Source organism: Phyllobates terribilis, unplaced genomic scaffold, assembly GCF_046119375.1.
Source record: "Phyllobates terribilis strain yellow unplaced genomic scaffold, ASM4611937v1 Scaffold_1__5_contigs__length_1240528914, whole genome shotgun sequence".
Taxonomy (NCBI): Eukaryota; Metazoa; Chordata; class Amphibia; order Anura; family Dendrobatidae; genus Phyllobates; species Phyllobates terribilis.
In genome coordinates this window covers 16151596-16177667 of record NW_027362761.1, presented here as the reverse complement: position 1 = coordinate 16177667, position 26072 = coordinate 16151596, and the positions used below count along the sequence as shown (strand labels likewise).

At 44.0% G+C, this 26072-nt stretch overlaps 2 protein-coding genes across 2 annotated transcripts; both read right to left on the bottom strand.

Annotated features, from left to right (window-relative positions):
- Positions 1-5290: 5290 nt before the first annotated feature.
- On the bottom strand, positions 5291-10729 carry LOC141165564 (myeloblastin-like). The gene is made up of 5 exons (XM_073651272.1): positions 10588-10729; positions 10075-10228; positions 6853-6994; positions 6290-6523; positions 5291-5573 (listed from the first exon to the last, which is right to left on the bottom strand). Exons 1-5 carry the CDS (start codon positions 10664-10666, stop codon positions 5424-5426), a joined length of 759 nt encoding a protein of 252 aa, XP_073507373.1. The 5' UTR covers positions 10667-10729; the 3' UTR covers positions 5291-5423.
- A 4800-nt stretch (positions 10730-15529) lies between these two features.
- On the bottom strand, positions 15530-25713 carry LOC141165558 (myeloblastin-like). The gene is given in 6 exon segments (XM_073651259.1): positions 15530-15812; positions 16540-16773; positions 18448-18514; positions 18516-18584; positions 20833-20986; positions 25597-25713. Coding segments are annotated over 6 exon segments (753 nt in total). The 5' UTR covers positions 25676-25713; the 3' UTR covers positions 15530-15662.
- Between the last annotated feature and the right edge of the window lie 359 nt (positions 25714-26072).

The window sequence follows — 26072 nt, the reverse complement described above, 5'->3', positions numbered from 1 at the left end:
CTTTTCCATGTGTTAGTTGTGTCTTCTGAGCAGTTTGTCAGCTTTTGGACACCTTTGAAGGTGTTTTCTATGTGTTTCTATGTGTTTTTGTTTGCCTGCCATTGGTTTTAACGGTGTTCGAAGGTGTTCGACGAACAGTTCGACGAACAGTTCGGCGAACACACGGGTGTTCGACGAACCGAACCGAACTCGAACACTACGGGGGTGGCTCAACACTACTCACGATTATAGCAGTTCCAGATACAGGGCCAGTGTAGGGGCCCACGGCGTCCTGTGTTCACGCAGTGAGGGGCTCGGTCGACCCTCAGGTAGCTCCGGAGCATATTACAGGACCCCCTTCTATGTGTCCTCTCTCTGGCCTGCACCCTGCACCTCACACCCAGCAGCACTTCTATCCGGTGTCCTCGGGCCTTGGCGGGCGACGTACTTTATGTTCCATCCCCTGGGTCCTATGCGGCCACCTTCTTAGTGTACTGGTGTGGACTTGTGGCCTGCAGTACTTGAAATGCTGCAGCCTCCGGTTTCCTAGTTGGGCCTTGTAGCTCTGTGCTAGTTGGGGGACCGGTTCCCCTTTTCTGGCCTGACCCCCTACTCTTCTAGTAGCGGCGGGCGTATGGGTGGCTTGCTGCACGGCCCGTACCCCTAGGGTCCCTTCGGTTCCTGGAGCCTTCCTGCTCCCTCTCCTCTCTTCTCCTTCCAGGCTCAGGCCTCCTGACTAGGCCCGCCTGTTGAGCAGAGCTCATGCAGAGCCTCTGCTTCCTGTCACTTCTGCTCAGCCTAAACTGAACTACTACTCTACTCACTGCACTAAGATGGTTCCTCCCTCTTATACTCCTACTCCAGTGCTCCTAGGAACTATGTCCTCCACCCATCCACTACATAGTTCCCCCTCTCTAGGTGGTTCCTCCCCACTCCAGCCAGGGATCAGGGACTGTGCTCTCCCGTAGGAGCAATCTCGCCCTGTCCCCCAGAAATGTGGTGTAGTGGATGTAGTGTTAGGGTCCTGAGCCATACTCCTTCCTTACCTGAGAGTGAGGTACCACATCTCTGGATGAGATGCAATAACTCTGTGGTGACCGAACCCTCAGGGGCGCCACACATACGCTGAGCAATTGGGATCCAGTGAAGGGATCTTATAGATTGCAATCTTATAGATTGCTGGAGCCAGTCCACAGTAAAGAAAAAGCAGCCATAGAGTGTCCGGGAACCTTCACACTTTTTTAGCAAGGGCTGCTTGTCGGTGAGAGTTGTATTTCGCCACAGCCATAATCTTTAGGTCGGATGAAAGGATTGGCATAGAGGGAAACCATATTTACTCCGGCTGCCATTTCTCCACCACCAGGTTCCGGCCATTGTCACACACGACCATGCCTGGCTGTATGTTCCGTGATGAGAGCCACAGATCTGCCTGCTGTGTTACAGCTTTCAACAACTCTGCAGCAGTGTGCGGTTTGTCACCTAAGCATAAGCATATTATCTTCAGCACAGCCTGTTGCCGCTTGGCCGAGGCAGTGCTGCAGTGCTTCCAGCTTGTGATTGAGGTGTTCATTTCGGAGATGGAGGCCAAATAGGAGAAGGAGTAGTTGCAGGAGCTGTACAATATGATTATATTGAGGTTACATTGGAGAGTCTAGCTTTTATACTAAAGATCCTGCTGTGTTTTTATATATTTTTTTTGTTTGTTGCTTACGTCTCTTCAAATGCGTACTGGAGTGCATCCTAATTTTTGCCAGCCCTTCTATTTGCTGCATATACGGAATAACAGTATAGGAGACCTACTCTTTAATAATGGGAAGGACAATTCAAATAGATTCTATATTCTAGAATATTGCCTGTCTTATCTGAAATTCATTTACGGGTGAGGTATCGCAGTATGGATAGCGTATTACACCAATCCAGCCAGGTATTATTGCCTTATACTGCGTACTGTTGATGCTGCAAAAAAAAAAATGTATTCTATTCCCTATCGATAACACTGTTAGATGCATTTATAATAGGGACAAGTGTTAGGTGGTATCATCAACTCCAGATGAGTGTTCATTCTGGTCACATAAATCTCTTCCACAGTCCATAACTTTTTTTTTTTATTATTTTCTTTATTATTTCTTTATTTCTTTGGCCTTATATACAATTCATTACCCTGGAAAGAATGTTTCTCAACATTTTTTCCAGGAAAATCCATTTTAGCTTGGTTTTTGTATGTTTTATTGATAGTCCGTAAAAGTGGTGCAATACTCTGACAACATTGTTCACAGATATGCTATTTGTCAGCGACCAACTATGAATAGGTTTGAACACACAACTGCCATATTTTAAATGGAGTATAATATCTGACACATTCCCAAAAATTTCTATATTATTACGGCAGTAAAATGGAATCAAGTCTGATGGCCACTGCGTCAGGCAGTCGCCTAATAGTATGGTATTTGTCAGCGACCAATTGTGAATAAGTTTGAACACACAACTGCCATACTTTAAATGCAGTGTAATATCACACACATTCCCCAAAAAATCTGGATTATTATGGCAGTAATATGGGATCACGTCTGATGGCCACGGTTTCAGGCAGTCGCCTAATAATATGGTATTTGTCAGCGTCCAACTGTGAATAAGTTTGAACACACAACTGCCATACTTTAAATACAGTGTAATATCTGACACATTCCCCAAAAATTCTGTATTATTACAAGAGTAATATGGGATCACGTCTGATGGCCACGGTTTCAGGCAGTCGCCTAATAGTATGGTATTTGTCAGCGACCAAGTGTCAATAGTTTGGAACAACATACACCTGGCAGACTTTAAATGCAGTGTAATATCTGACACGTTCCCAAAAATTTTTGTATTATTACGGCAGTAATGTGGGATCACATCTGAAGGCCACGGTTGCAGGCATTCGCCTAATAGTATGGTATTTGTCAGCGACCAAGTGTCAATAGTTTGGAACAACATACACCTGGCAGACTTTAAATGCAGTGTAATATCTGACACGTTCCCAAAAAATTCTGTATTATTATGGCAGTAATATGGGATCACGTCTGATCATGGAAAAGTTTCTCTGCTTTCACAATACAGTAATGCGAATATAATCCAAAAAATCTGTCTGTATTCTGCTAACAAGTAAATGGAGCAGTAAAATTGTGTACTTGGATTGCTTTCTAAGCAAATAATCAGGATTAAGAGCAAAAAAAAATTGCCTGGATATGTAGGGCTATATCGATATCTGTAACAGCAGCAGAAGAAGACAGCATGTGCAATGGACCCTATTGTGCTGTATACATTGCCACAAACCCTGCCTTCCTAACTCCTGCTATCAGGATTAATATATGCAGCTGGATTAGTCCTCAAAAGGACTGTTCGATCAGATGGATATATAGCTTGCTGTGGAATACCTATACTTATCTAATAAACCGCCAATTCTTTCCTTATCTCAGCAGCATCTCTCCCTTCTCTGCCTGTTTCCGGGTTAGACTGTCACGAGCATAGGGCCACCGGGTCTTATATAGACCCGATGACGCTATGCAGCCAGTCAATCACTGTAATGATGAACCAATGAATAACCAACATGGCTACGGCATTATAGTGCGTGGCAAGCAATCCCTACATGTTAATTGGCTGTCTAAAGAGCGCCAAACATGCAGGGCGGGCCCCTAGCCCCCGCCCAAGCATCCTGGAAATACTCGAGGAGCGCCGAGCATGTCGAGCAGTGAGATGCTCAGTCGAGTACCGAGCAGTGATGAGCACGCTCGCTCATCACTAGTAATAGACAATAATTTATGCAGGAAACTACAAGAGACTTTAGAAGGCAGAAACCACTAGATTTTTCACTATCTTCACCCACAATATCTGACCAGGTTTTGTATTTTTTGGGGCAAGTTTGCACCAGTTATGGAAGAACAAGCCACATAATTTGTACATGTAGCAAAAACCTAAATTGACTAAAATTGGGCTTCACGTAGGCACCACCCTAGAACCAACGATGGGAGGAATCATATTTTAACCCCTTAATGACCGTGGGTTTTTCCGTTTTCATTTTTTGCCATATGTGTCCATGTGTTTTTTGGTTTTACCATATTGTGTACTAGAAAACAGGAAAAAAATTCAAAATGCGAAATTGCAAAAAAAGTGCAATTCCACAATTGTTTGTTTTTTTACCATGTTCACTAAATGCTAAAATTGACCTGCCATTATGATTTCACAGGTTATTACAAGTTCATAGATACCAAACATGTATAGGTTTTTTTTAATTTAAGAAGTGCAAAAAAAATAAATGGCGTTATTTTCCGAGACCCGTAGCGTCTCCATTTTTCGGGATCTGGGGCTGGGTGAGGGCTTATTTTTTGTATGCCGAGCTGACGTTTTTATTAATACCATTTTGGGGTAGATACAATCTTTTGATTGCCTGTTATTGCATTTTATTGTAAGGTTGCGGCTACCAAAAATAATTAACTGGCATTTTTATTTTTTTTCTTGTTACGCTGTTTACCCATCCGATTAATTCTTTTTAGATATTGATAGACCGGGCAATTCTGGATGCAGTGATACTAATGATGTGTATATTTGATTTTTTTTAATCGTTTTATTTTCAATACGGCGAAAGGGGGGTGATTTTTAAATATCTTTATTTTTAAAACATTTTTTTTTTACTTTTTACTTGCTTCAATATTCTCGATATGAGACTAGAAGCTGTGATCATCTGATCACCTGTGCAACAGACAGCAGGGCTCCAGCCCTGCTATGTGTTACAGAAATGCTCACTTGCCATGAGCGTTGACCGCTGGGCGGCGCTCATAGCATCTCAGTCATGACAACCGTCTCCTGCAGTCCCCAGGTTGTCATGTCAGCCCATCGGCGACCCAAGGTCATGTGACATGGACGCCGATGGGCGGGACTAGTGACGTCCTTCTGCCGCGGCCATGTTAAATGCCGCTGTCAGAGATTGACAGCAGCATTTAACTGGTCAACAGCCGGAGGTGGATCACGATTTCACCTGCGGCTGTTAGGGGCACATGACAGCTGTACAGAACTGCTGCCATGTACCAGAAAACATGCGGGCTCAGCGCTGGAGCCTGCATGGGGTGTGGGGATCCCACCTTTCTACGTACTCATACGTCCAAGGTGGGAAAGGGGTTAATTGACCGTCACTAAATTATTTCTTTATAAAATGCATATGGTCAAATGAACACAAAACAAACAAACCCTTAAAGAAACAAGCCATTAGTTTGTGAAATATTCACTTACATATTGATAAAAGAAACACCAAAACAACAACGCAACAGAAACCCACAGCTTCATATCATGCATGTTTATATCTCACATGTTTATATCAGTAATGTGTTCACATTGTAATTAGGACAAATGGAAAAAAGTTAAAGGCGATGGTTTCATTGATAGTATCAGGAAAAGAAGACTGCTCTGTTATATCAGCTATTGATAGAACGATCAATGAAGTCTCGGAAAAGAGCAACCCGTGAGAAGAAATCAGGGGCTACACCATTTCCACAACTCTGGATTATGAAAGAAGAAATTCCTTGAATCACCCCATTGCACACGAGAGGTCCTCCAGAGTCTCCCTGGAAAACAAATGTTTTTATTAGGACCTATTTTTATTATATTCTTACAACTTTTATTTCACTCACTCCAAAAAGATATGTTTATTATTTCTGTATGAAGCAAGATTAGAAATTTTAGCAGAGTAACATACTCATAGTGATGCACATTTTTGCTCCTATAACGATACTTTCCAGCAGGGCTTTTCTGTCACTTTAAGACACCAATTGCTATCTCTTCTGGCTGTGTTTTACAATTGGGGACAAATGCGGGAAACTGGACCCCTATTCTGGCAATAGGGGATTTATCACATATTCATTAGATAGGTGATAATTCATTTAAACCAATAACCATTTAGTTACAGTCCTATTTTCTTCACCCCATAGTCCAATGATGTGTCCCCTGCTATCACCAATATCCTGCCTGTTATAAAAAATAAAATCATATATATAGTATCACCCCGTAATTCATGAGACCTGATGGAACCCCTTATAAATTGTTTGGTGTCAGTGATATCACAGCCATTGTCTAACGGGAAGCTCTGCTCCAACCATAGTTATGACCCCGACTTGTCACCACATGTACAAAGCTATGAAATAAATATATATAACGGCCTTCTAAGATTTTGATCACTAATGAGCTCTGACTCATTGATTGATTTTTAGAGAACAGTGAATAGTCTGCATTATACTTATAGAAGTTGCCTTTTGATATTATCCACTTGTCTTGCATTACTTACAAAACATATTCCAGCCTGACGCATGAATACTCCAGTGCATATGTTGTTGGGACGACACAAATCGCTTCCAGTCACTGTGACATTGAGCTCCTGAAGACGATCTGGAATCCTTGCCTGTGTTCCCAATCGTCCCCATCCTGATGTAATACACTGGGTCCCAGCAGGAACTGTCTCATTGACTCGAGGTAATTCAATCAAATTAACTCTTGAGTTCAGAGTTACTCTCCTATCAAGCTGCATCAACAAGACATAAAGAGAAAACAGTTTAGTCAGTTAATGTTTGGGAAAAGTGTTAAGGCCCTCATACACTTTAGATAATTGTTGGCCGAAACCACAGATATCAAAGGGTTACCTACTGATGGTCTGGGAATATGTCGATCAGACATAAGACTCCAGCCGACGTGTCAGTCGGCGGCTTTCTCACAGAGAACATAGAAGTGCTCAGATGAATGAGCACTACTTTGTATGGAAATGTCAGCTGGCATGGCCAACAGCCATATAATGTGTATGGCCAGCCTAAGTCTACTAAATGATGTTTCTTGTGAACATTGCTGTCATCTCACCTGTAAAATAATGATATCATTTTCCAGTGTTTGTGGGTTGAAGCCGTTTTCAAAGACTCTAGCAATTCTATATGTTTGTCTGGAGGCTTCGTTGCTACTTAGAGAATGAGCCCCCAATACCACAGTCACTTCACTTGGGTTTCTGAGTGATAAAAGGGAAAAATACAAAATATATATATGTATTTTTTATAAGTCACATAATCTATAATATAACCAGGGATGTGTCCTTCTGTCCGAAGCCTCTTTAGACTGCGCAAGCGCAATGCGCCTGCGCAGTCTGGCCAGAAACAGAAGAACACATCCCAGACAGGAATGAGGAGTGTGGCACCGGAGATCGCGGTATGCATAGGCACTGAACGAATACCGCGATCTCCAGTGCCATAAGCACATACCTGCTGGGGAGGAGTGTGGCGCCTCTGTTCAGGTCGGAGGCTGGGTGTGGACTGTTCTGTCGGAATTGACACCTGCCCATAGCGCGATATTGGGCGCCATTTTAGTGAAGACACATTTGCCGTGTGTCTTCAGCAAAATGGCGCTGTACAGCGCGGTATGCGCATGCGCGATATCCGGTGCCATTTTATGGAAGACACTCTGCAAATGTGTCTTCACTAAAATTGCGCCGGATATTGCGCTATGCAGGCGGTGATTCCGGCTCTATTTTAGTAAAATAAACAGGTGATGCGCTGCAGTGGAGCGATGGAAAGGTGAGTAGGAGTGTTTTTTTATTTAATTGTTGGATGGATGGGGGAGCACATAGCAGGATGGTGGAACAGGATGGGGGAGCACATAACATGATGGGGAAGCACATAATAGGATGGGGGACCAGGATGGGGGAGCACATAACAGGATGGGGGAGCACATAACAGGATGGGGAACGAGGATGGGGGAGCTGGATTGGGGCAAAAATACCAGGATGGGGGAGCATATAGCAGGATGGGGGACCAGGATAGGGGAGCATATACCAGGATGTGGGAGCATATACCAGGATGGGGGAGTGTGGACCAGGATGGGGGAGCATATACCAGGATGGGAGACCAGGATGGGGGAGCATATTTCAGGATGGAGGACCAGGATGAGGGAGCACATAACCGGATGGGGGACAAGGGTGGGGGAGCTGGATGGGGGCAAAAATACCAGGATGGGGGACTAGGATAGGGAAGCATATACCAGGATGTGGGAGCATATACCAGGATGAGGGAGTGTGGACCAGGATGGGGGAGCATATGCCAGGATGGGGAAGCACATACCAGGATGGGGGACCAGGATAGGGGCGCAAATACCAGGATGGGGGAGCATGGACCAAGATGGAGGCGCAAATACCAGAATGGGGGACCAGGATGGGGGAGCATATACCAGGATGGGGGACCAGGATGGGGGAGCATGGTCCAGAATAGGGGAGCATATACTAGGATGAGGGACCAGGATGGGGGATCATATACCAGAAAAGGGACCAGGATGGGGGAGCATATATCAGGATAGGGGACCAGGATGAGGGAGCACATAACAGGATGGGGGAGCATATACCAGGAAGGGGGATCAGGATGATGGAGCATATACCAGGATGGGGCACCATATACCAGGATGGGGGACCTGGATTGGGAAGCATATACTAGGATGGGGGACCAGGATTGGGGAGCATATGCCAACATTGAGAACCAGGATGGGGGAGCATATACCAGGATGGGGGTGCAAATACCAGTATGGTGGAGCATATACCAGAATGGGGGCGCATATACCAGGATGGGAGACCATATACCAGGATGAGGGACCTGAATGGGGGAGCATATATCAGGTTGGGGGACCAGGATGGGGGGAACAAATACTAGAATGGGGGACCAGGATGGGGTAGCATATACAAGGATGGGGGAGCAGGATGGGGGAGCATATAACAGGATGGAGGAGTATATACCAGGATGGAGGAGCAAGATGGGGGTGCAGATACCAGGATGGTGGAGCATATACCAGGATGGGGGCGCATATACCAGGATGGGGGAGCATATACCAGGATGGGGGACCAGGGTGGGGGCAGAAATACCAGAATGGGGGACCAGAATTGGGGAGCATATAACAGGATTGGGGACCAGGATGGAGGAGCATGATCAGGATGGGGGAGCATATACCAGGATGGGGGTGCAAATACCAGTATGGTGGAGCATATATCAGGATGGGGGCACATATACCAGGATGGGAGACCATATACAAGGATGAGGGACCAGAATGGGGGAGCATATATCAGGATGGGGGACCAGGATGAGGGAACAAATACTAGAATGGGGGACCAGGATGGGGTAGCATATACCAGGATGGGGGAGCATATACCAGGATGGGGGACCAGGATGGGGGCACAAATTCCAGAATGGGGGACCAGGATGGGGGATCATATACCAGGATGGGGGACAAGGGTGGGGGCACAAATACCAGAATGGGGGACCAGGATGGGGGAGCATATACAATGATGGAGGAGTATATACCAGGATGGAGGAGCAGGATGGGGGTACATATACCAGGATGGGGGACCAAGATGGGGGCACAAATACCAGAATGGTGACCAGGATGGGAGAGCATATATCAGTATGGGGGACCAGGGTGGGGGTGCATATACCAGGATGGAGCAGCAGGATGGGGGAGCATATACCAGGATGGGGGAGCATGTACCAGGATGGGGGAGCATGGACCAGGATGGGGGAGCATGGACCAGGATGGGGGAGCACATACTAGGATGTTGGAGCATATATCAGGATGAAGGAGCAGCATGGGGAAGCATATGCCAGGATGGGGGCGCATATACCAGGATGGGAGTGCAGGATGGGGGAGCATATACCAGGATGAGGGAGCATATACCAATAAAAATGCTCACCACCCAGGTGTAGAATATGTTCAATAGTTAGTATTATATACAGCTGAAACATTGAGGATATATAGTTCTGTTCTATTAGTTTTCGTTATGGTGATAATTAGTTATTGTGACTCACACTCATCTATTACTGCCATGCAGTGGGAATTTGAGCTGTGGTGAGAATTAGAGCATGGGAGAAATCAGAGGAAGGAACTGTATGATCATTGGATAGAAAGCTACAGCATTACAAAGGAATACATTTAGTTAATGAGGTCTTTGGTTCTCCAAATTAACTGTTTAAGCCCATAGGTATCTTGCCTGTACTACCCTGATCATAGCCCTTTGCATACATACAGTAATAAGTCCCTTATAGACAAGATACTTACATGTTTGATAGGCAATGTGCAGCTGTCATTAAAAATTGCTGGGCAATGAGGGATCCACCACAGAAATGCTGACGTCTTAACTGAAGAGAGGCAATGTAAGGATGAGAGTTAGGAACAGCCTCTCTGCCCCCAACAATTTCAGTACGGAAAGTTCCTGAAGAAAAAATAAAAATGTATATAATATATTATTGAAATGTAAAAACACTTTTAAAATACACTGTTATAATCAATCCTTGAAAGATAGATAATTCTTAGGTACTAAGGGTACTGAGAAGTGTTAAAAAGTATTAATAATTAACTAACTTGCCTCTATCCTTATACATTATGATGAATTTAATGTGTTGTAGACCCATATCATCATCATGTCATTTCATTCTCTGGTAAGCAGTGGTGTCTAACTTATATATCATATAAAACAATACAAAGAAATACATAGAATCTGATAGACCCCCAAATATGTAAGGTCATTAACTCGTACTATAATTGAACCTGTTTTATGCATCTAGTACTCACCTGCATCTATCTGGCCTACCCAGAGTGCTACTAGAATGATGAGACGATGATCCATGTTACTGATCGGAGTCAAATTCATTATTCTTTCAGGTCTTGCACTTTTATAATTGCCCGATAACGGTTCAGTTTATATAACTAACTGCTATTGCTAAACTACATTGAGAAATCTGTAACTGAACAGGTCGAAGGAAGTTAGGAATTAGGAACATGTGAAAACCAGTCTGATTATGCAAAATTGACAACAGCTTTTTAGCACCTACATTTCTGAAATAAGAAAAATATTATTGTACATCCTAGAGAAAAACTATAAAATATAATATGCAACAATCATATAAATGAATTATTGCTATGCAGCCTAAACACTGAACGTGTTCCTGCTGGCATATTCTACCGTCTGATATTACATCCAGGTATAGAGAGCTAACCTGCACGATGGGCGGTAGATACAATTGCCTAGGGAATTTAAATAGCAAACGGTAATTGATGGATGTCGCCCGATTTCAGTAGTTTTAATCAAGTCTCCGCCGTCTGAAATGTTTTCTTGTTGTACATGAGCATAGCAATTAAATCATCATAGTATCAATTTAGTTCTTCAATCCAAATAATAATATTGGATTACTTTTCTGAAATTAAAAATTAAGGCCATAAATATCCCTAACTACTATTTTCTTTTTACACTTTTTACACAGCCCTCCAAGCTGTATGATGAACCCCACACACCCCTCCAAACAGTATGATGGACCCCACACAAATCTTCCCACTGTATAATTGCTTGCATACTGTATAATGGCCCCCACATAGCCCTCCAAATATTATAATGGTCCCACATAGTCTTCCATGTAGTACAGTGCGCCCCCCATAATCCTCCATATAGTATAATGCACTCCTCATGAACCTCCATATAGTATAATGCACGCCCCATAGTCTTCCATACAATTTAATGCACTCGTCATGGTTCTCCATACAATATAATGCTGTCCCCATGGACCTCCATATCATAAAATTCACTCCCCATGGTCCTCCACATAGTATACTGCTCTCCCCATAGTCCTCCTCGCGGTGGTGTGAAGGACCTGCGGTGACGTCATTGAGCCATGTGATGGGTCACATGACTCAGTGACGTCATGGCAGGTCCTTCACAACAGCGGGAGCATTGCAATAGACCGGACGGAGTAGACAAAACACTGGGAGGACACCGGAAGGTGAGTATAAACTTTATTTTTTATTTTAAATTATTTTTTTACAGTTTCTATGGTACCCAGGTCTGGATGAGAGTCTCCTCTCCTCCAGACTTGGGTACCATCCGCACATAGAAACGCATAATATCCTTGTGTACAAATGTACTGACACGGATATTATGCGTTTCAATGCAAGTCAATGGCGGCGATTACGCTGCGTGTCCGCAAAATTAATGGACATGCTGCGGATTTTTGATCGCTGCATAAATGCTGCGGAAAAATCCGCAGCATGGGCATTGACATTGCGGCTTGTCATTGGGGACCATGGGGGGCGGATTACCACAGCATAAACGCTTGTAAAACGCTACGTGGGCACATACCCTTACCATGTTCACTAAATGCTAAAATTGAAGTGAGAAACGCAGCACAACTGGACCAGGGTGCACGAGCAGGATCCAAGACCATAGAAATTGTAGTAAAACCTCGGCACACCAATAGTAGAATTTTAACTGATTTATTTTTAGCAGTCCACATCAAAAACGTTTCGATCCACACATTGGACCTTCGTCAGTGTACCGCAGGTGAAAAATAAGAGTAGAATGAATATATCAATTTATGTATAGAGAACATTAGACAACAGGTCAAATGTGCCTAGAATTATTATTACATTCAATAGAGATGAAGAATCAACAGTATCAGAAGATGACACAAAATATAGCACAAAATAATCACATAACCACTTGCTAAATAATGGGGAAGAGGGAGTGGGAGTGGGAGGCGCAGTGTCCCTGACAGGGAATCCTGTTGATATAAAGAACATTGATGGTTTCAGTAAGACAGCCATGCTAAGTGCAACCGCTGGTGCTGAAGATACCTGCTCATTCCTTGCGTACCTTAGGCACTCATGGGAAGCATATAGGGACCTCGGACACGCAGTATTCACCGCTGCTAGCCGGTATAGTGGTGAGGAGGGAGCACGCAGTGTATATCCTGAGGGTAGGCGGGTTTGGTGATGTGAAACCGCCAATAGGAATCCAGGAATTCGATTGATATCGTGCGTTTCTGGTGACGTCACAGGAAGTGATGTTCGAGATTCCAGGAAACGATTGCGATTGGTTGGGGTGCGCGCATGCGCTTTTGCGTGCGTGTCACCCAGCAAGATGGTGCGTTCCACGGAGTGGGAGACAATAGCTAAGGCACCTTCCCTTGCCTTCAATGCCACCAGTGTCATAACATTCTCAGAGGGGACAACATTTACCACCCCCGAACCGGCAGAAAGTACACCATAAAAGGTTTCTTCACATGTGACACAAGCTACGTGGTATACCTCATCAAATGCCCCTGTGGCCTAATATATGTAGGCAAAACAACACAACCGATTAAAGACAGGATATCCAAACATAAATCTACCATCAGATGTAAAAATTCATTATTGCCCATTCCTCATCACTTCATCACAGCGGGACATAGTGTCGCACAACTAAGGTTCCAGGTAATTGAACATGTCCAGCAGCCTCGTCACGGTGGTAACCGCATTCAGAAATTGAAACAAAGAGAAGCCTACTGGATTCATGAACTGCAATCCCTGGCCCCCAGAGGACTTAACAGGGACTATGATTTGCTTTCATTTATGTGAATTTTTTTATGTGCATTTTTTTATGTGCATTTTGAGATATTTGCAATAATGTCCCATAGGACACCATGGGAGATCCTATCCTAAGGTCTTTTTCTATCATGACACCCAGGTCCACTGTGTAGGTATGCCTTATTTGTGTACAACTGGTCATATATTAATGTGTACTTCCTTCTATTTCAGATTTTCCTAAGGGCCAGCATCTACTCCCCTCCTGCCTTCTCCCCTCAACCCTGTCGCGTAGTTCACGCCCCCCCCAAAGTGGAACACATTAAACAGCCCATAGCTATTGTCTCCCACTCCGTGGAACGCATCATCTTGCTGGGTGACACGCACGCACAAGCGCATGCGCGCACCCCAACCAATTGCAATCGTTTCCGGGAATCCCGAACGTCACTTCCTGTGACGTCACCGGAAACGCACGATGTCAATCAAATTCCTGGATTCCTATTGGCGGTTTCACATCACCAAACCCGCCTACCCTCAGGATATACACTGCGTGCTCCCTCCTCACCACTATACCGGCTAGCAGCGGTGGATACCGCGTGTCCGAGGTCCCTATACGATTCCCATGAGTGCCTAAGGTACGCAAGGAATGAGCAGGTATCTTCAGCACCAGCGGTTGCACTTAGCATGGCTGTCTTACTGAGACCATCAATGTTCTTTATATCTACAGGATTCCCTGTCAGGGACACTGCGCCTCCCACTCCCACTCCCTCTTCCCCATTATTTAGCAAGTGGTTATGTGATTATTTTGTGCTATATTTTGTGTCATCTTCTGATACTGTTGATTCTTCATCTCTATTGAATGTAATAATAATTCTAGGCACATTTGACCTGTTGTCTAATGTTCTCTATACATAAATTGATATATTCATGTTACTCTTATTTTTCACCTGCGGTACACTGACGAAGGTCCAATGCGTGGACCGAAACGTTTTTGATGTGGACTGCTAAAAATAAATCAGTTAAAATTCTATTATTGGTGTGCCGAGGTTTTACTATAAATGGTAAAATTGACCTGCCATTATGATTTCCCAGGTTATTACAAGTTCATAGATACCAAACATGTATAGGCTTTTTTTAATTTAAGTAGTGCAAAATAAATAAATGGCGTTATTTTCCGAGACCTGTAGCGTCTCCATTTTTCGGGATCTGGGGCCGGGTGAGGGCTTATTTTTTGTATGCCGTGCTGACGTTTTTATTAATACCATTTTGGGGTAGATACAATCTTTTGATTGCCTGTTATTGCATTTTAATGTAAGGTTGCGGCTATCAAAAATAATTAACTCTGGCATTTTTATTTTTTTTCTTGTTATGCTGTTTACCCATCCGATTAATTCTTTTTAGATATTGATAGACCGGGCAATTCTGGATGCAGTGATACTAAAGATGTGTATATTTGATTTTTTTTAATCGTTTTATTTTCAATACGGCGAAAGGGGGGTGATTTTTAAATATCTTTATTTTTAAAAACATTTTTTTTACTTTTTACATGCTTCAATATTCTCGATATGAGACTAGAAGCTGTGATCATCTGATCACCTGTGCAACAGACAGCAGGGCTCCAGCCCTGCTATGTGTTACAGAAATGCTCACTTGCCATGAGCGTTGACCGCTGGGCAGCGCTCATAGCATCTCAGCCATGACAACCGTCTCCTGCAGTCCCCGGTCTGTCATGCCAGCCCATCGGCAACCCATGGTCATGTGACATGGACGCCGATGGGCGGGACTAGTGACGTCCTTCTGCCGCGGCCATGTTAAATGCCGCTGTCAGAGATTGACAGCAGCATTTAACTGGTCAACAGCCGGAGGTGGATCACAATTCCACCTGCGGCTGTTAGGGGCACATGTCAGCTGTACAGATCAGCTGCCATGTACCAGAAAACATGCGGGCTCAGCGCTGGAGCCTGCATGGGGTGTGGGGATCCCACCTTTCTACGTACTCTTACGTCCAAGGTGGGAAAGGGGTTAATTGACTCTCAGTAAATTATTTCTTTATAAAATGCATATGGTTGAATGAACACACAACAAACAAACCCTTAAAGAAACAAGCCATTAGTTTGTGAAATATTCACTTACATATTGATAAAAGAAACACCAAAACGACAACGCAACAGAAACCCACAGCTTCATATCATGCATGTTTATATCTCACATGTTTATATCAGTAATGTGTTCACATTGTAATTAGGACAAATGGAAAAAAGTTAAAGGCGATGGTTTCATTGATAGTATCAGGAAAAGAAGACTGCTCTGTTATATCAGCTATTGATAGAACGATCAATGAAGTCTCGGAAAAGAGCAACCCGTGAGAAGAAATCAGGGGCTACACCATTTCCACAACTCTGGATTATGAAAGAAGAAATTCCTTGAATCACCCCATTGCACACGAGAGGTCCTCCAGAGTCTCCCTGGAAAACAAATGTTTTTATTAGGACCTATTTTTATTATATTCTTACAACTTTTATTTCACTCACTGCAGAAAGATATGTTTATTATTTCTGTATGAAGCAAGATTAGAAATTTTAGCAGAGTAACATACTCATAGTGATACATATTTTTGCTCCTATAACGATACTTTCCAGCAGGGCTTCTCTGTCACTTTAAGACACCAATTGCTATCTCTTCTGGCTGTGTTTTTCAATTGGGGACAAATGCGTGAAACTGGACCCCTATTCTGGCAATAGGGGATTTATCACATATTCAGTAGATAGGTGATAATTCATTTAAACCAATACCCATTTAATTACAGTCCTATTTTCTTCACCCCATAGTCCAATGATGTGTCCCCTGCTATCACCAATATCCTGCCTGTTGTTATAAAAAATAAAATTATATATATAGTATCACCATTTTCTTATGTAATTCATGAGACCTGTTGGAACCCCTTATAAATTGTTTGGTGTCAGTGATATCACAGCCATTGTCTAACGGGAAGCTCTGCTCCAACCATAGTTATGACCCCGACTTGTCACCACATGTACAAAGCTATGAAATAAATATATATAACGGCCTTCTAAGATTTTGATCACTAATGAGCTCTGACTCATTGATTGATTTTTAGAGAACAGTGAATAGTCTGCATTATACTTATAGAAGTTGCCTTTTGATATTATCCACTTGTCTTGCATTACTTACAAAACATATTCCAGCCTGACGCATGAATACTCCAGTGCATATGTTATTGGGACGACACAAATCGCTTCCAGTCACTGTGACACTGAGCTCCTGAAGACGATCTGGAATCCTTGCCTGTGTTCCCAATTGTCCCCATCCTGATGTAATACACTGGGTCCCAGCAGGAACTGTCTCATTGACTCGAGGTAATTGAATCAAATTAACTATTGAGTTCAGAGTTACTCTCCTATCAAGCTGCATCAACAAGACATAAAGAGAAAACAGTTTAGTCAGTTAATGTTTGGGAAAAGTGTTAAGGCCCTCATACACTTTAGATAATTGTTGGCCGAAACCACAGATATCAAAGGGTTACCTACTGATGGTCTGGGAATATGTCGATCATGCATATCCGATTTAGGACTACCGATCATATTGTTCCTCCAGACATAAGACTCCAGCCGACGTGTCAGTCGGCGGCTTTCTCACAGAGAACATAGAAGTGCTCAGCTGAATGAGCACTACTTTGTATGGAAATGTCAGCTGGCATGGCCAACAGCCATATTGTAACATACCTGTCGGCGTACTTACATAGTGCACCATCTCCCACTATGCTCCCACTATGCAAGATCGCAAACTCAATCTTCAGTCCAGTCTGCCAGCCTGGCTTCTGTTCTTGCTGTCTACTTGTCCCTGTCCTGACTGCTTAGGGCGGCGGCCCGGTTACTTCCTGCTTCTTGTAGCTGCTGTGGGCACACCCCTAATGCGTCTCCAGCCTATTGCTGTCTGTCCCTGGATATTTAAACCAGCTCCACCCTGAAGCTGGTGCCTCAGCAACTCTTACCTTCAGAGGGCTCCTTGCCTCTGATGTGCCAGGTCCCGTTCTGTTCTTGCCTGGGGGCTGTATTCCCAGGCCTGTCTGAACTATCTCTTAGCCTGCGTGTCCGCCTCTCTGGGGGCCGTATATCCAGACACGCTCCTGTATCTTGTTGCAGTGTCCGTTTCTGTCTGAACACTCTCCTAGCCTGTTTGTCCGCCTCTCTGGGGGCTGTATACCCAGACTCGCTCCTGTATCTTTTTTCAGTGTCAGTTCCTGTCTGAACACTCTCCTAGCCTGTTTGTCTCTGTGTCCGTACCTTCCCTTTTCCTGCAGTCTCTGAACCTGCACCTAACTCCTACTGGATGTCTCTGTACTTCTGTTGTGAGTTTAGAGTCCACTCGCTACTTCATTGCAAGTACCTTGTGTGTATCTGGTTCTGCTTCTCCCTTCCAGTCTGTTCAGTGTGAACAGAGCCCTGCCCGCTCTGCCTTGCTCACCGCTCCGGCGGTTTCTGCCCGCTCTGCCTTGCTTGCTGCTCCGGCGGTTCCTGCCTGCTCTGCCTTGCTTACCGCATCTGCGGTTCTGTTCCTGAATCCCAGTCTGTACTGGACCCTATCCAGCCTGTGCTCCAACCTGTTAGTACCTCCCCGTCTGCACACCAGCCGTACTTGTCAGTACCCTCCTGTCTGCATACCAGCCATGCCTGCCAGTATCCTCCTGTCTGCACTCCAGCCGTGCCTGCCAGTGCCCACCTGTCTGCATGCCAGCCGTGCCTGCCAATACCCACCTTTCTGTGTGCCAGCCTAACCTGCCTGTTCCTGTATTCCCCGGTGTGGGTCAACAGCCGTGTCCGGGGTCTGGCCTGGAGTAGCACCTGGTCCCTCTGCTCGGTTCCTCCCTGGTGCACGGCGTTGTTAGCCGTTGTGCGACCTTGGTCGGATCGGGTAGATACTTAGTTACGCCCCTCCAGGCACTCTCCGGTTCATGGCACAGTGGAATCACTAAATCACGCACATGCCAGTCAGCCCGGACGTGCGCATAACACATATAATGTGTATGGCCAGCCTAAGTCTACTAAATGATGTTTCTTGTGAACATTGCTGTCATCTCACCTGTAAAATAATATCATTTTCCAGTGTTAGTGGGTTGAAGCCGTTTTCAAAGACTCTAGCAATGCTATGTTTGTCTGGAGGCTTCGTTGCTACTTAGAGAATGAGCCCCCAATACCACAGTCACTTCACTTGGGTATCTGAGTGATAAAAGGGAAAAATACAAAATATATATATGTATTTTTTATAAGTCACATAATCTATAATATAACCAGGGATGTGTCCTTCTGTCCGAAGCCTCTTTAGACTGCGCAAGCGCAATGCGCCTGCGCAGTCTGGCCAGAAACAGAAGAACACATCCCAGACAGGAATGAGGAGTGTGGCACCGGAGATCGCGGTATGCATAGGCACTGAACGAATACCGCGATCTCCAGTGCCATAAGCACATACCTGCTGGGGAGGAGTGTGGTGCCTCTGTTCAGGTTGGAGGCCGGGTGGGGAATGTTTTGTTGGAATTGACGCCTGTGCATAGCGCGATATTGGGTGCCATTTTAGTGAAGACACATTTGCCATGTGTCATCAGCAAAATGGCGCTGTACAGCGCGGTATGCGCATGCGCGATATCCGGTGCCATTTTATGGAAGACACTCTGCAAATGTGTCTTCACTAAAATTGCGCCGGATATTGCGCTATGCAGGCGGTGATTCCGGCTCTATTTTAGTAAAATACACAGGCGATGCGCTGCAGTGGAGCGATGGAAAGGTGAGTAGGAGTGTTTTTTTATTTAATTGTTGGATGGATGGGGGAGCACATAACAGAATGGTGGAACAGGATGGGGGAGCACATAACATGATGGGGGAGCACATAATAGGATGGGGGACCAGGATGGGGGAGCACATAAAAGGATGGGGGAGCACATAACAGGATGGGGAACGAGGATGGGGGAGCTGGATTGGGGCAAAAATACCAGGATGGGGGAGCATATACCAGGATGGGGGACCAGAATAGGGGAGCATATTCCAGGATGTGGGAGCATATGCCAGGATGGGGGAGTGTGGACCAGGATGGGGGAGCATATACCAGGATGGGAGACCAGGATGGGGGAGCATATTTCAGGATGGAGGACCAGGATGGGGGACAAGGGTGGGGGATCTGGATGGGGGCAAAAATACCAGGATGGGGGACCAGGATAGGGAAGCATATACCAGGATGTGGGAGCATATACCAGGATGGGGGAGTGTGGACCAGGATGGGGGAGCATATGCCAGGATGGGAGACCAGGATGGGGAGCATATACCAGGATGGGAGGATGGGGGAGCACATACCAGGATGGAGGAGCACATAACAGGATGGGGGACCAGGATGGGGGAGCACATATCAGGATGGGGGACCAGGATAGGGGTGCAAATACCAGGATAGGGGAGCATGGACCAGGATGGGGGTGCAAATACCAGAATGGGGGACCAGGATGGGGGAGCATATACCAGGATGGGGGAGCATGGTCCAGAATAGGGGAGCATATACTAGAATGGGGGACCAGGATGGGGGAGTATATACCAGGATGGGGGACAAGGGTGGGGGCACAAATACCAGAATGGGGGACCAGGATGGGGGAGCATATACCAGGATGGAGGAGTATATACCAGGATGGAGGAGCAGGATGGGGGTGCATATACCAGGATGGGGGCGCAAATACCAGCATGGTGGAGCATATACCAGGATGGGTGACCAGGATGGGGGAGCATATACCAGGATGGGGGACCAGGATGGGGGCACAAATACCAGAATGGGGGACCAGGATGGGAGAGCATATATCAGGATGGGGGACCAGGGTGGGGGTGCATATACCAGGATGGAGGAGCAGGATGGGGGAGCATGTACCAGGATGGGGGAGCATGGACCAGGATGGGGGAGCATGGACCAGGATGGGGGAGCACATACTAGGATGTTGGAGCATATATCAGGATGAAGGAGCAGCATGGGGAAGCATATGCCAGGATGGGGGCACATATACCAGGATGGGAGTGCAGGATGGGGGAGCATATACCAGGATGAGGGAGCATATACCAATAAAAATGCTCACCACCAAGGTGTAGAATATGTTCAATAGTTAGTATTATATACAGCTGAAACATTGAGGATATATAGTTCTGTTCTATTAGTTTTCGTTATGGTGATAATTAGTTATTGTGACTCACACTCATCTATTACTGCCATGCAGTGGGAATTTGAGCTGTGGTGAGAATTAGAGCATGGAAGAAATCAGAGGAAGGAACTGTATGATCATTGGATAGAAAGCTACAGCATTACAAATGAATACATTTAGTTAATGAGGTCTTTGGTTCTCCAAATTAACTGTTTAAGCCCATAGGTATCTTGTCTGTACTACCCTGATCATAGCCCTTTGCATACATACAGTAATAAGTCCCTTATAGACAAGATACTTACATGTTTGATAGGCAATGTGCAGCTGTCATTAAAAATTGCTGGGCAATGAGGGATCCACCACAGAAATGCTGACGTCTTAACTGAAGAGAGGCAATGTAAGGATGAGAGTTAGGAACAGCCTCTCTGCCCCCAACAATTTCAGTACGGAAAGTTCCTGAAGAAAAAATAAAAATTTATATAATATATTATTGAAATGTAAAAACGCTTTTAAAATACACTGTTATAATCAATCCTTGAAAGATAGATAATTCTTAGGTACTAAGGGTACTGAGAAGTGTTAAAAAGTATTAATAATTAACTATAAAAACCAAAACCAGGGGAGGAGTCCTGAGGAGATAATTTGCATATTTCCACTGCATTTTGGGGTAAGTGAAGAGTCTCCGCGAGCTCAAAGAACACTGGATTTTGGCTGTTGGAGCTGAAAAGAGGACATCGGTAAACCAGGGGAGGAGTCCTGAGGAGATAATTTGCATATTTCCACTGCATTTTGGGGTAAGTGAAGAGTCTCCGCGAGCTCAAAGAACACGGCGCGCGCATTTTGAAGCTTTTTTCACTGTGTTCAGAACATTAACAGTAAGAACATGGAAGAGTCCAGGAGCCATTTGGTGAGCTGCATATCCTGCTACATGTTCACAGACTTGCCAGTGGAAAAGCCAAACTTCACATGCCAGAAATGCAAGCTTGTGTCCCTGTTGGAGGAAAAGTTGCGAAATCTAGAAGAGAGGTTAACTACCTTGAAAATCGTTAAGGAAGGTGAAGAGTTCTTAGACAGAGCAGAATTATCTCTTCATGATTCAGAAAGAGAAGAAATTTGAACTGCACCTGACGAAACAGAGGAATGGAAGCATGTGACCCACAGAAGCAGGAGGATCGAGAGGCAGTCAGCACCCATACTGCTCAGGAACCAGTACCAGGCTCTCACGCAGGAGAACCTTGAAGAAATACAGCAAGATAAGACTTTGCCAGCAATGAATAACCTTGTAAGTCCTCAGAATCCTCCTGGATGGAGAAAGAAGAATGTTGTGAAGAAAAAACGAAGAGTGGTGGTCATGGGGGATTCCCTGTTAAGAGGAACAGAGGCCGCTATCTGCAGACCAGACATAACCTCAAGAGAAATGTGCTGTCTTCCTGGAGCAAAAATTAAAGATGTGTCTGACAGGATATCAAGACTCTTCAGACCTACAGATCACTACCCATTCCTGCTAATACATTTGGGGACAAATGACACCGCAAGAAAGGACCTGGAAACCATCTGCAGTGACTTTGAAGACTTAGGCAAGAAAGTGAAAGAATTGGGAGCGCAGGTGGTCTTCTCATCCATCCTCCCAGTGGATGACCATGGAACAATGAGGTGGAATAAGATTCTACAGGTGAACAACTGGCTACGTCGATGGTGCCGTCAACAAGGATTTGGATTTCTGGATCACGAGATGAATTACCTATACGATGGACTACTTGCTAGAGATGGGGTGCACCTTACGAAGACTGGAAAACATGTATTTGGAAGTCGCCTTGCTACACTCATCAGGAGAGCTTTAAACTAGAACAATGTGGGAAGGGAAGCAAAAGGCCAGAAAAAGCCATACAGCTGACAAATACTATTGAGATCTCTGCTACTGGAAGTGGAAAGAAAGAACAAAGACAAAAAAATCTAAATAAAAATATGGGAGGAAGAGAAACCAATCACAAACTAAAATGTTTTTATACAAATGCACAAAGCATGGGCAACAAACAAGGAGAATTGGAACTACTAATGCAGGAAAAGAAATATGATGTCATTGGAATCACTGAAACTTGGTGGGACGATACACATGATTGGAATAAAAGGCTAAAAGGATACAACTTATTTGCAAGAAACAGAATTGATAAACGAGGAGGAGGTGTCGCATTGTATGTTAGAAAAGCGTATATCTGCACAGAGATTGAAGCTTCAGAGACTGGGAGTTCTGTGGAAACTGTTTGGGTAAGAATACAAGGAGAGAACAACGGAAAGGACACCATTGTAGGCATTTACTACAGGCCACCTGGGCAAGCTGAAGATATGGATGAACTCTTTATGTATCAAATGACCAAGTTCTCCAAAAAATATGACGTAGTGGTCATGGGAGATTTCAACTATCCAGACATTTGTTGGGAATCTCTCTCAAGTAAAACTAACAGGTCAAGCAAATTCTTATCCTCTCTTGCTGACAACTTTATCTTCCAAAAGGTAGGGGAGAAAACAAGGGGATCTGCTACTTTGGATCTAATCCTTATAAACAGGGAGGAAATGGTTGAGGAGGTAAAGGTGGCTGGGACCCTAGGAGGCAGCGATCATGCTATTATAGAATTTTGGATAACTAGAGGAGGAAGACATGTGAAGACTCAAACTTCAAGGTTAGATTTTAGAAAGGCAGATTTTAAGAGACTCAGAAAGAGAATAGGAGGGATCCAATGGCTGGATGTCCTTAAGGACAAAAATGTCCAGGAAGGATGGGAAATTTTTAAAAATGAGATTCTCAAAGCACAATCGTTAACAATCCCGAAAAGTAGGAAGAATGGGAAGCATTTAAGGAAACCAGGATGGATGAACACAGAACTTAAACACATGCTAAAAAGAAAGAAAGAAATGTTTATTAAATGGAAAGAGGGAGGCATATCTAAAGAAGATTATAATGCAGTCTGCAGATCCTGCAGGGCACGTATCAGGTTAGCTAAAGCTGACAATGAATTAAGGCTTGCAAGAGATGTCAAAAGCAATAAAAAAGGATTTTGGGGGTATGTCAAAAGTAAAAGAAAAGTCAAAGATGCTATAGGATTTTTACAGGATGAAAATGGAGAAATGGTAAGAGAGGATGTTGAGAAGGCCGAACTTTTTAATTCCTATTTTGCATCTGTTTTCTCTCAGAAAGAAAATGTAACATCAACTGATTTTCACTGTCCTTTTAAAGGAATAGAAGAATCCAAGTTATCTGTAAACAGAAAGATTGTGAGGGAATATTTAGCTAACATAAATGAGTTCAAGTCTCCAGGTCCAGATGAATTACACCCCAGAGTACTGAAGGAGATCATAGAAGAAATTTTAGAACCACTCTCCATAATCTTTGAAAATTCTTGGAGAACAGGAGAAGTCCCAGAAGACTGGAGAAGAGCAAATGTTGTTCCTATCTTCAAAAAGGGGAAGAAGGTGGACCCAGGGAACTATAGGCCGGTGAGTCTGACTTCTATACCAGGAAAGATCTTTGAACAAATTATTAAACATCATGTATGTAAGTACCTGGATAAGAATGAAGTGATTAACCAGAGTCAGCATGGGTTTGTAACTAACAAGTCATGTCAGACTAACTTAATTTCCTTCTATGACAGAATCACTGACTGGGTGGATCAGGGAAATGCTGTAGATATAGTATATCTTGACTTCAGCAAAGCATTTGACAAAGTATCTCACACCATCCTTATTGAAAAAATGACCAAGTATGCAATGGACCAGGCAACTGTTAGGTGGATTCATAACTGGCTTAGTGATCGGACTCAAAGGGTGGTTGTAAATGGCTTCACATCCAGCTGGATGAATGTCTCAAGTGGGATACCACAGGGCTCTGTCCTGGGACCTGTATTGTTCAACATCTTCATCAATGATTTAGATGAAGGAATTGAGGGTAAACTGATTAAATTTGCTGATGACACAAAGCTAGGAGGGATAGCTAATACTAGAGAAGAGAGAGAGAGGATTCAAAAAGACCTAAATAAACTGGAGCAGTGGGCAGCAACCAACAGAATGGTTTTTAACAGGGAAAAATGCAAAGTACTACATCTGGGCAATAAAAATGAAAAAAGCATATACAGAATGGGAGGAATAGAGCTAAGCAACAGTACATGTGAAAAAGACTTAGGTATACTAATAGATCATAGACTGAACATGAGTCAACAGTGTGATGCAGCAGCAAACAAGGCAAATACAATTCTGGGATGTATTAACAGAAGCATACAGTCTAGATCACGTGAAGTCATTATCGGTCTTTACTCCTCTTTGGTCAGACCTCATCTGGAATACTGTGTACAGTTTTGGGCACCACATTTTAAAAAAGACATAGACAAACTGGAACAAGTTCAGAGAAGAGCGACCAGAATGGTGACTGGTCTGCAATCCATGTCCTATGAGGAACGGTTGCAGGATTTGGGAATGTTTAGCTTGCAAAAAAGAAGACTGAGAGGAGACTTAATAGCTGTCTACAAATATGTCAAGGGCTGTCACATTGTAGAAGGTTCATCTTTATTCTCATTTTCACAGGGAAAGACTAGAAGCAACGGGATGAAACTAAATGGGAGGAGACACAGATTAGATATTAGAAAAAACTTTTTGACAGTTAGGGTGATTAATGAGTGGAACAGGCTGCCACGAGAGGTGGTGAGTTCCCCTTCAATGGACGTCTTCAAACAGAGGCTGGACAGACATCTGTCTGAGATGATTTAGTGAATCCTGCTTTGAGCAGGGGGTTGGACCAGATGACCCAGGAGGTCCCTTCCAACTCTACCATTCTATGATTCTAAGATTCTATGATTCTATGAACTAACTTGCCTCTATCCTTATACATTATGATGAATTTAATGTGTTGTAGACCCAAATCATCATCATGTCATTTCATTCTCTGGTAAGCAGTGGTGTCTAACTTATATATCATATAAAACAATACAAAGAAATACATAGAATCTGATAGACACCCAAATATGTAAGGTCATTAACTCGTACTATAATTGAACCTGTTTTATGCATCTAGTACTCACCTGCATCTATCTGGCCTACCCAGAGTGCTACTAGAATGATGAGACGATGATCCATGTTACTGATCGGAGTCAAATTCATTATTCTTTCAGGTTTTGCACTTTTATAATTGCCCGATAACGGTTCAGTTTATATAACTAACTGCTATTGCTAAACTACATGGAGAAATCTGTAACTGAACAGGTAGAAGGAAGTTAGGAATTAGGAACATGTGAAAACCAGTCTGACTATGCAAAATTGACAACAGCTTTTTAACACCTACATTTCTGAAATAAGAAAAATATTATTGTACATCCTAGAGAAAAACTATAAAATATAATATGCAACAATCATATAAATTAATTATTGCTATGCAGCCTAAACACTGAACGTGTTCATGCTGGCATATTCTACCGTCTGATATTACATCCAGGTATAGAGAGCTAACCTGCACGATGGGCGGTAGATACAATTGCCTAGGGAATTTAAATAGCAAACG

Bases quoted from the DNA above. Each gene is read 5' to 3' on its own strand.
- LOC141165564 (XM_073651272.1), bottom strand. From the start codon at position 10,666: ATGAATTTGACTCCGATCAGTAACATGGATCATCGTCTCATCATTCTA. The intron at 6,995-10,074 runs GTAAGTATCTTG...TTTATCACTCAG, and splicing joins GCACATTGCCTATCAAACAT to AAACCCAAGTGAAGTGACTG. The intron at 5,574-6,289 runs GTAAGTAATGCA...TTTGTTTTCCAG, and splicing joins GTCAGGCTGGAATATGTTTT to GGAGACTCTGGAGGACCTCT.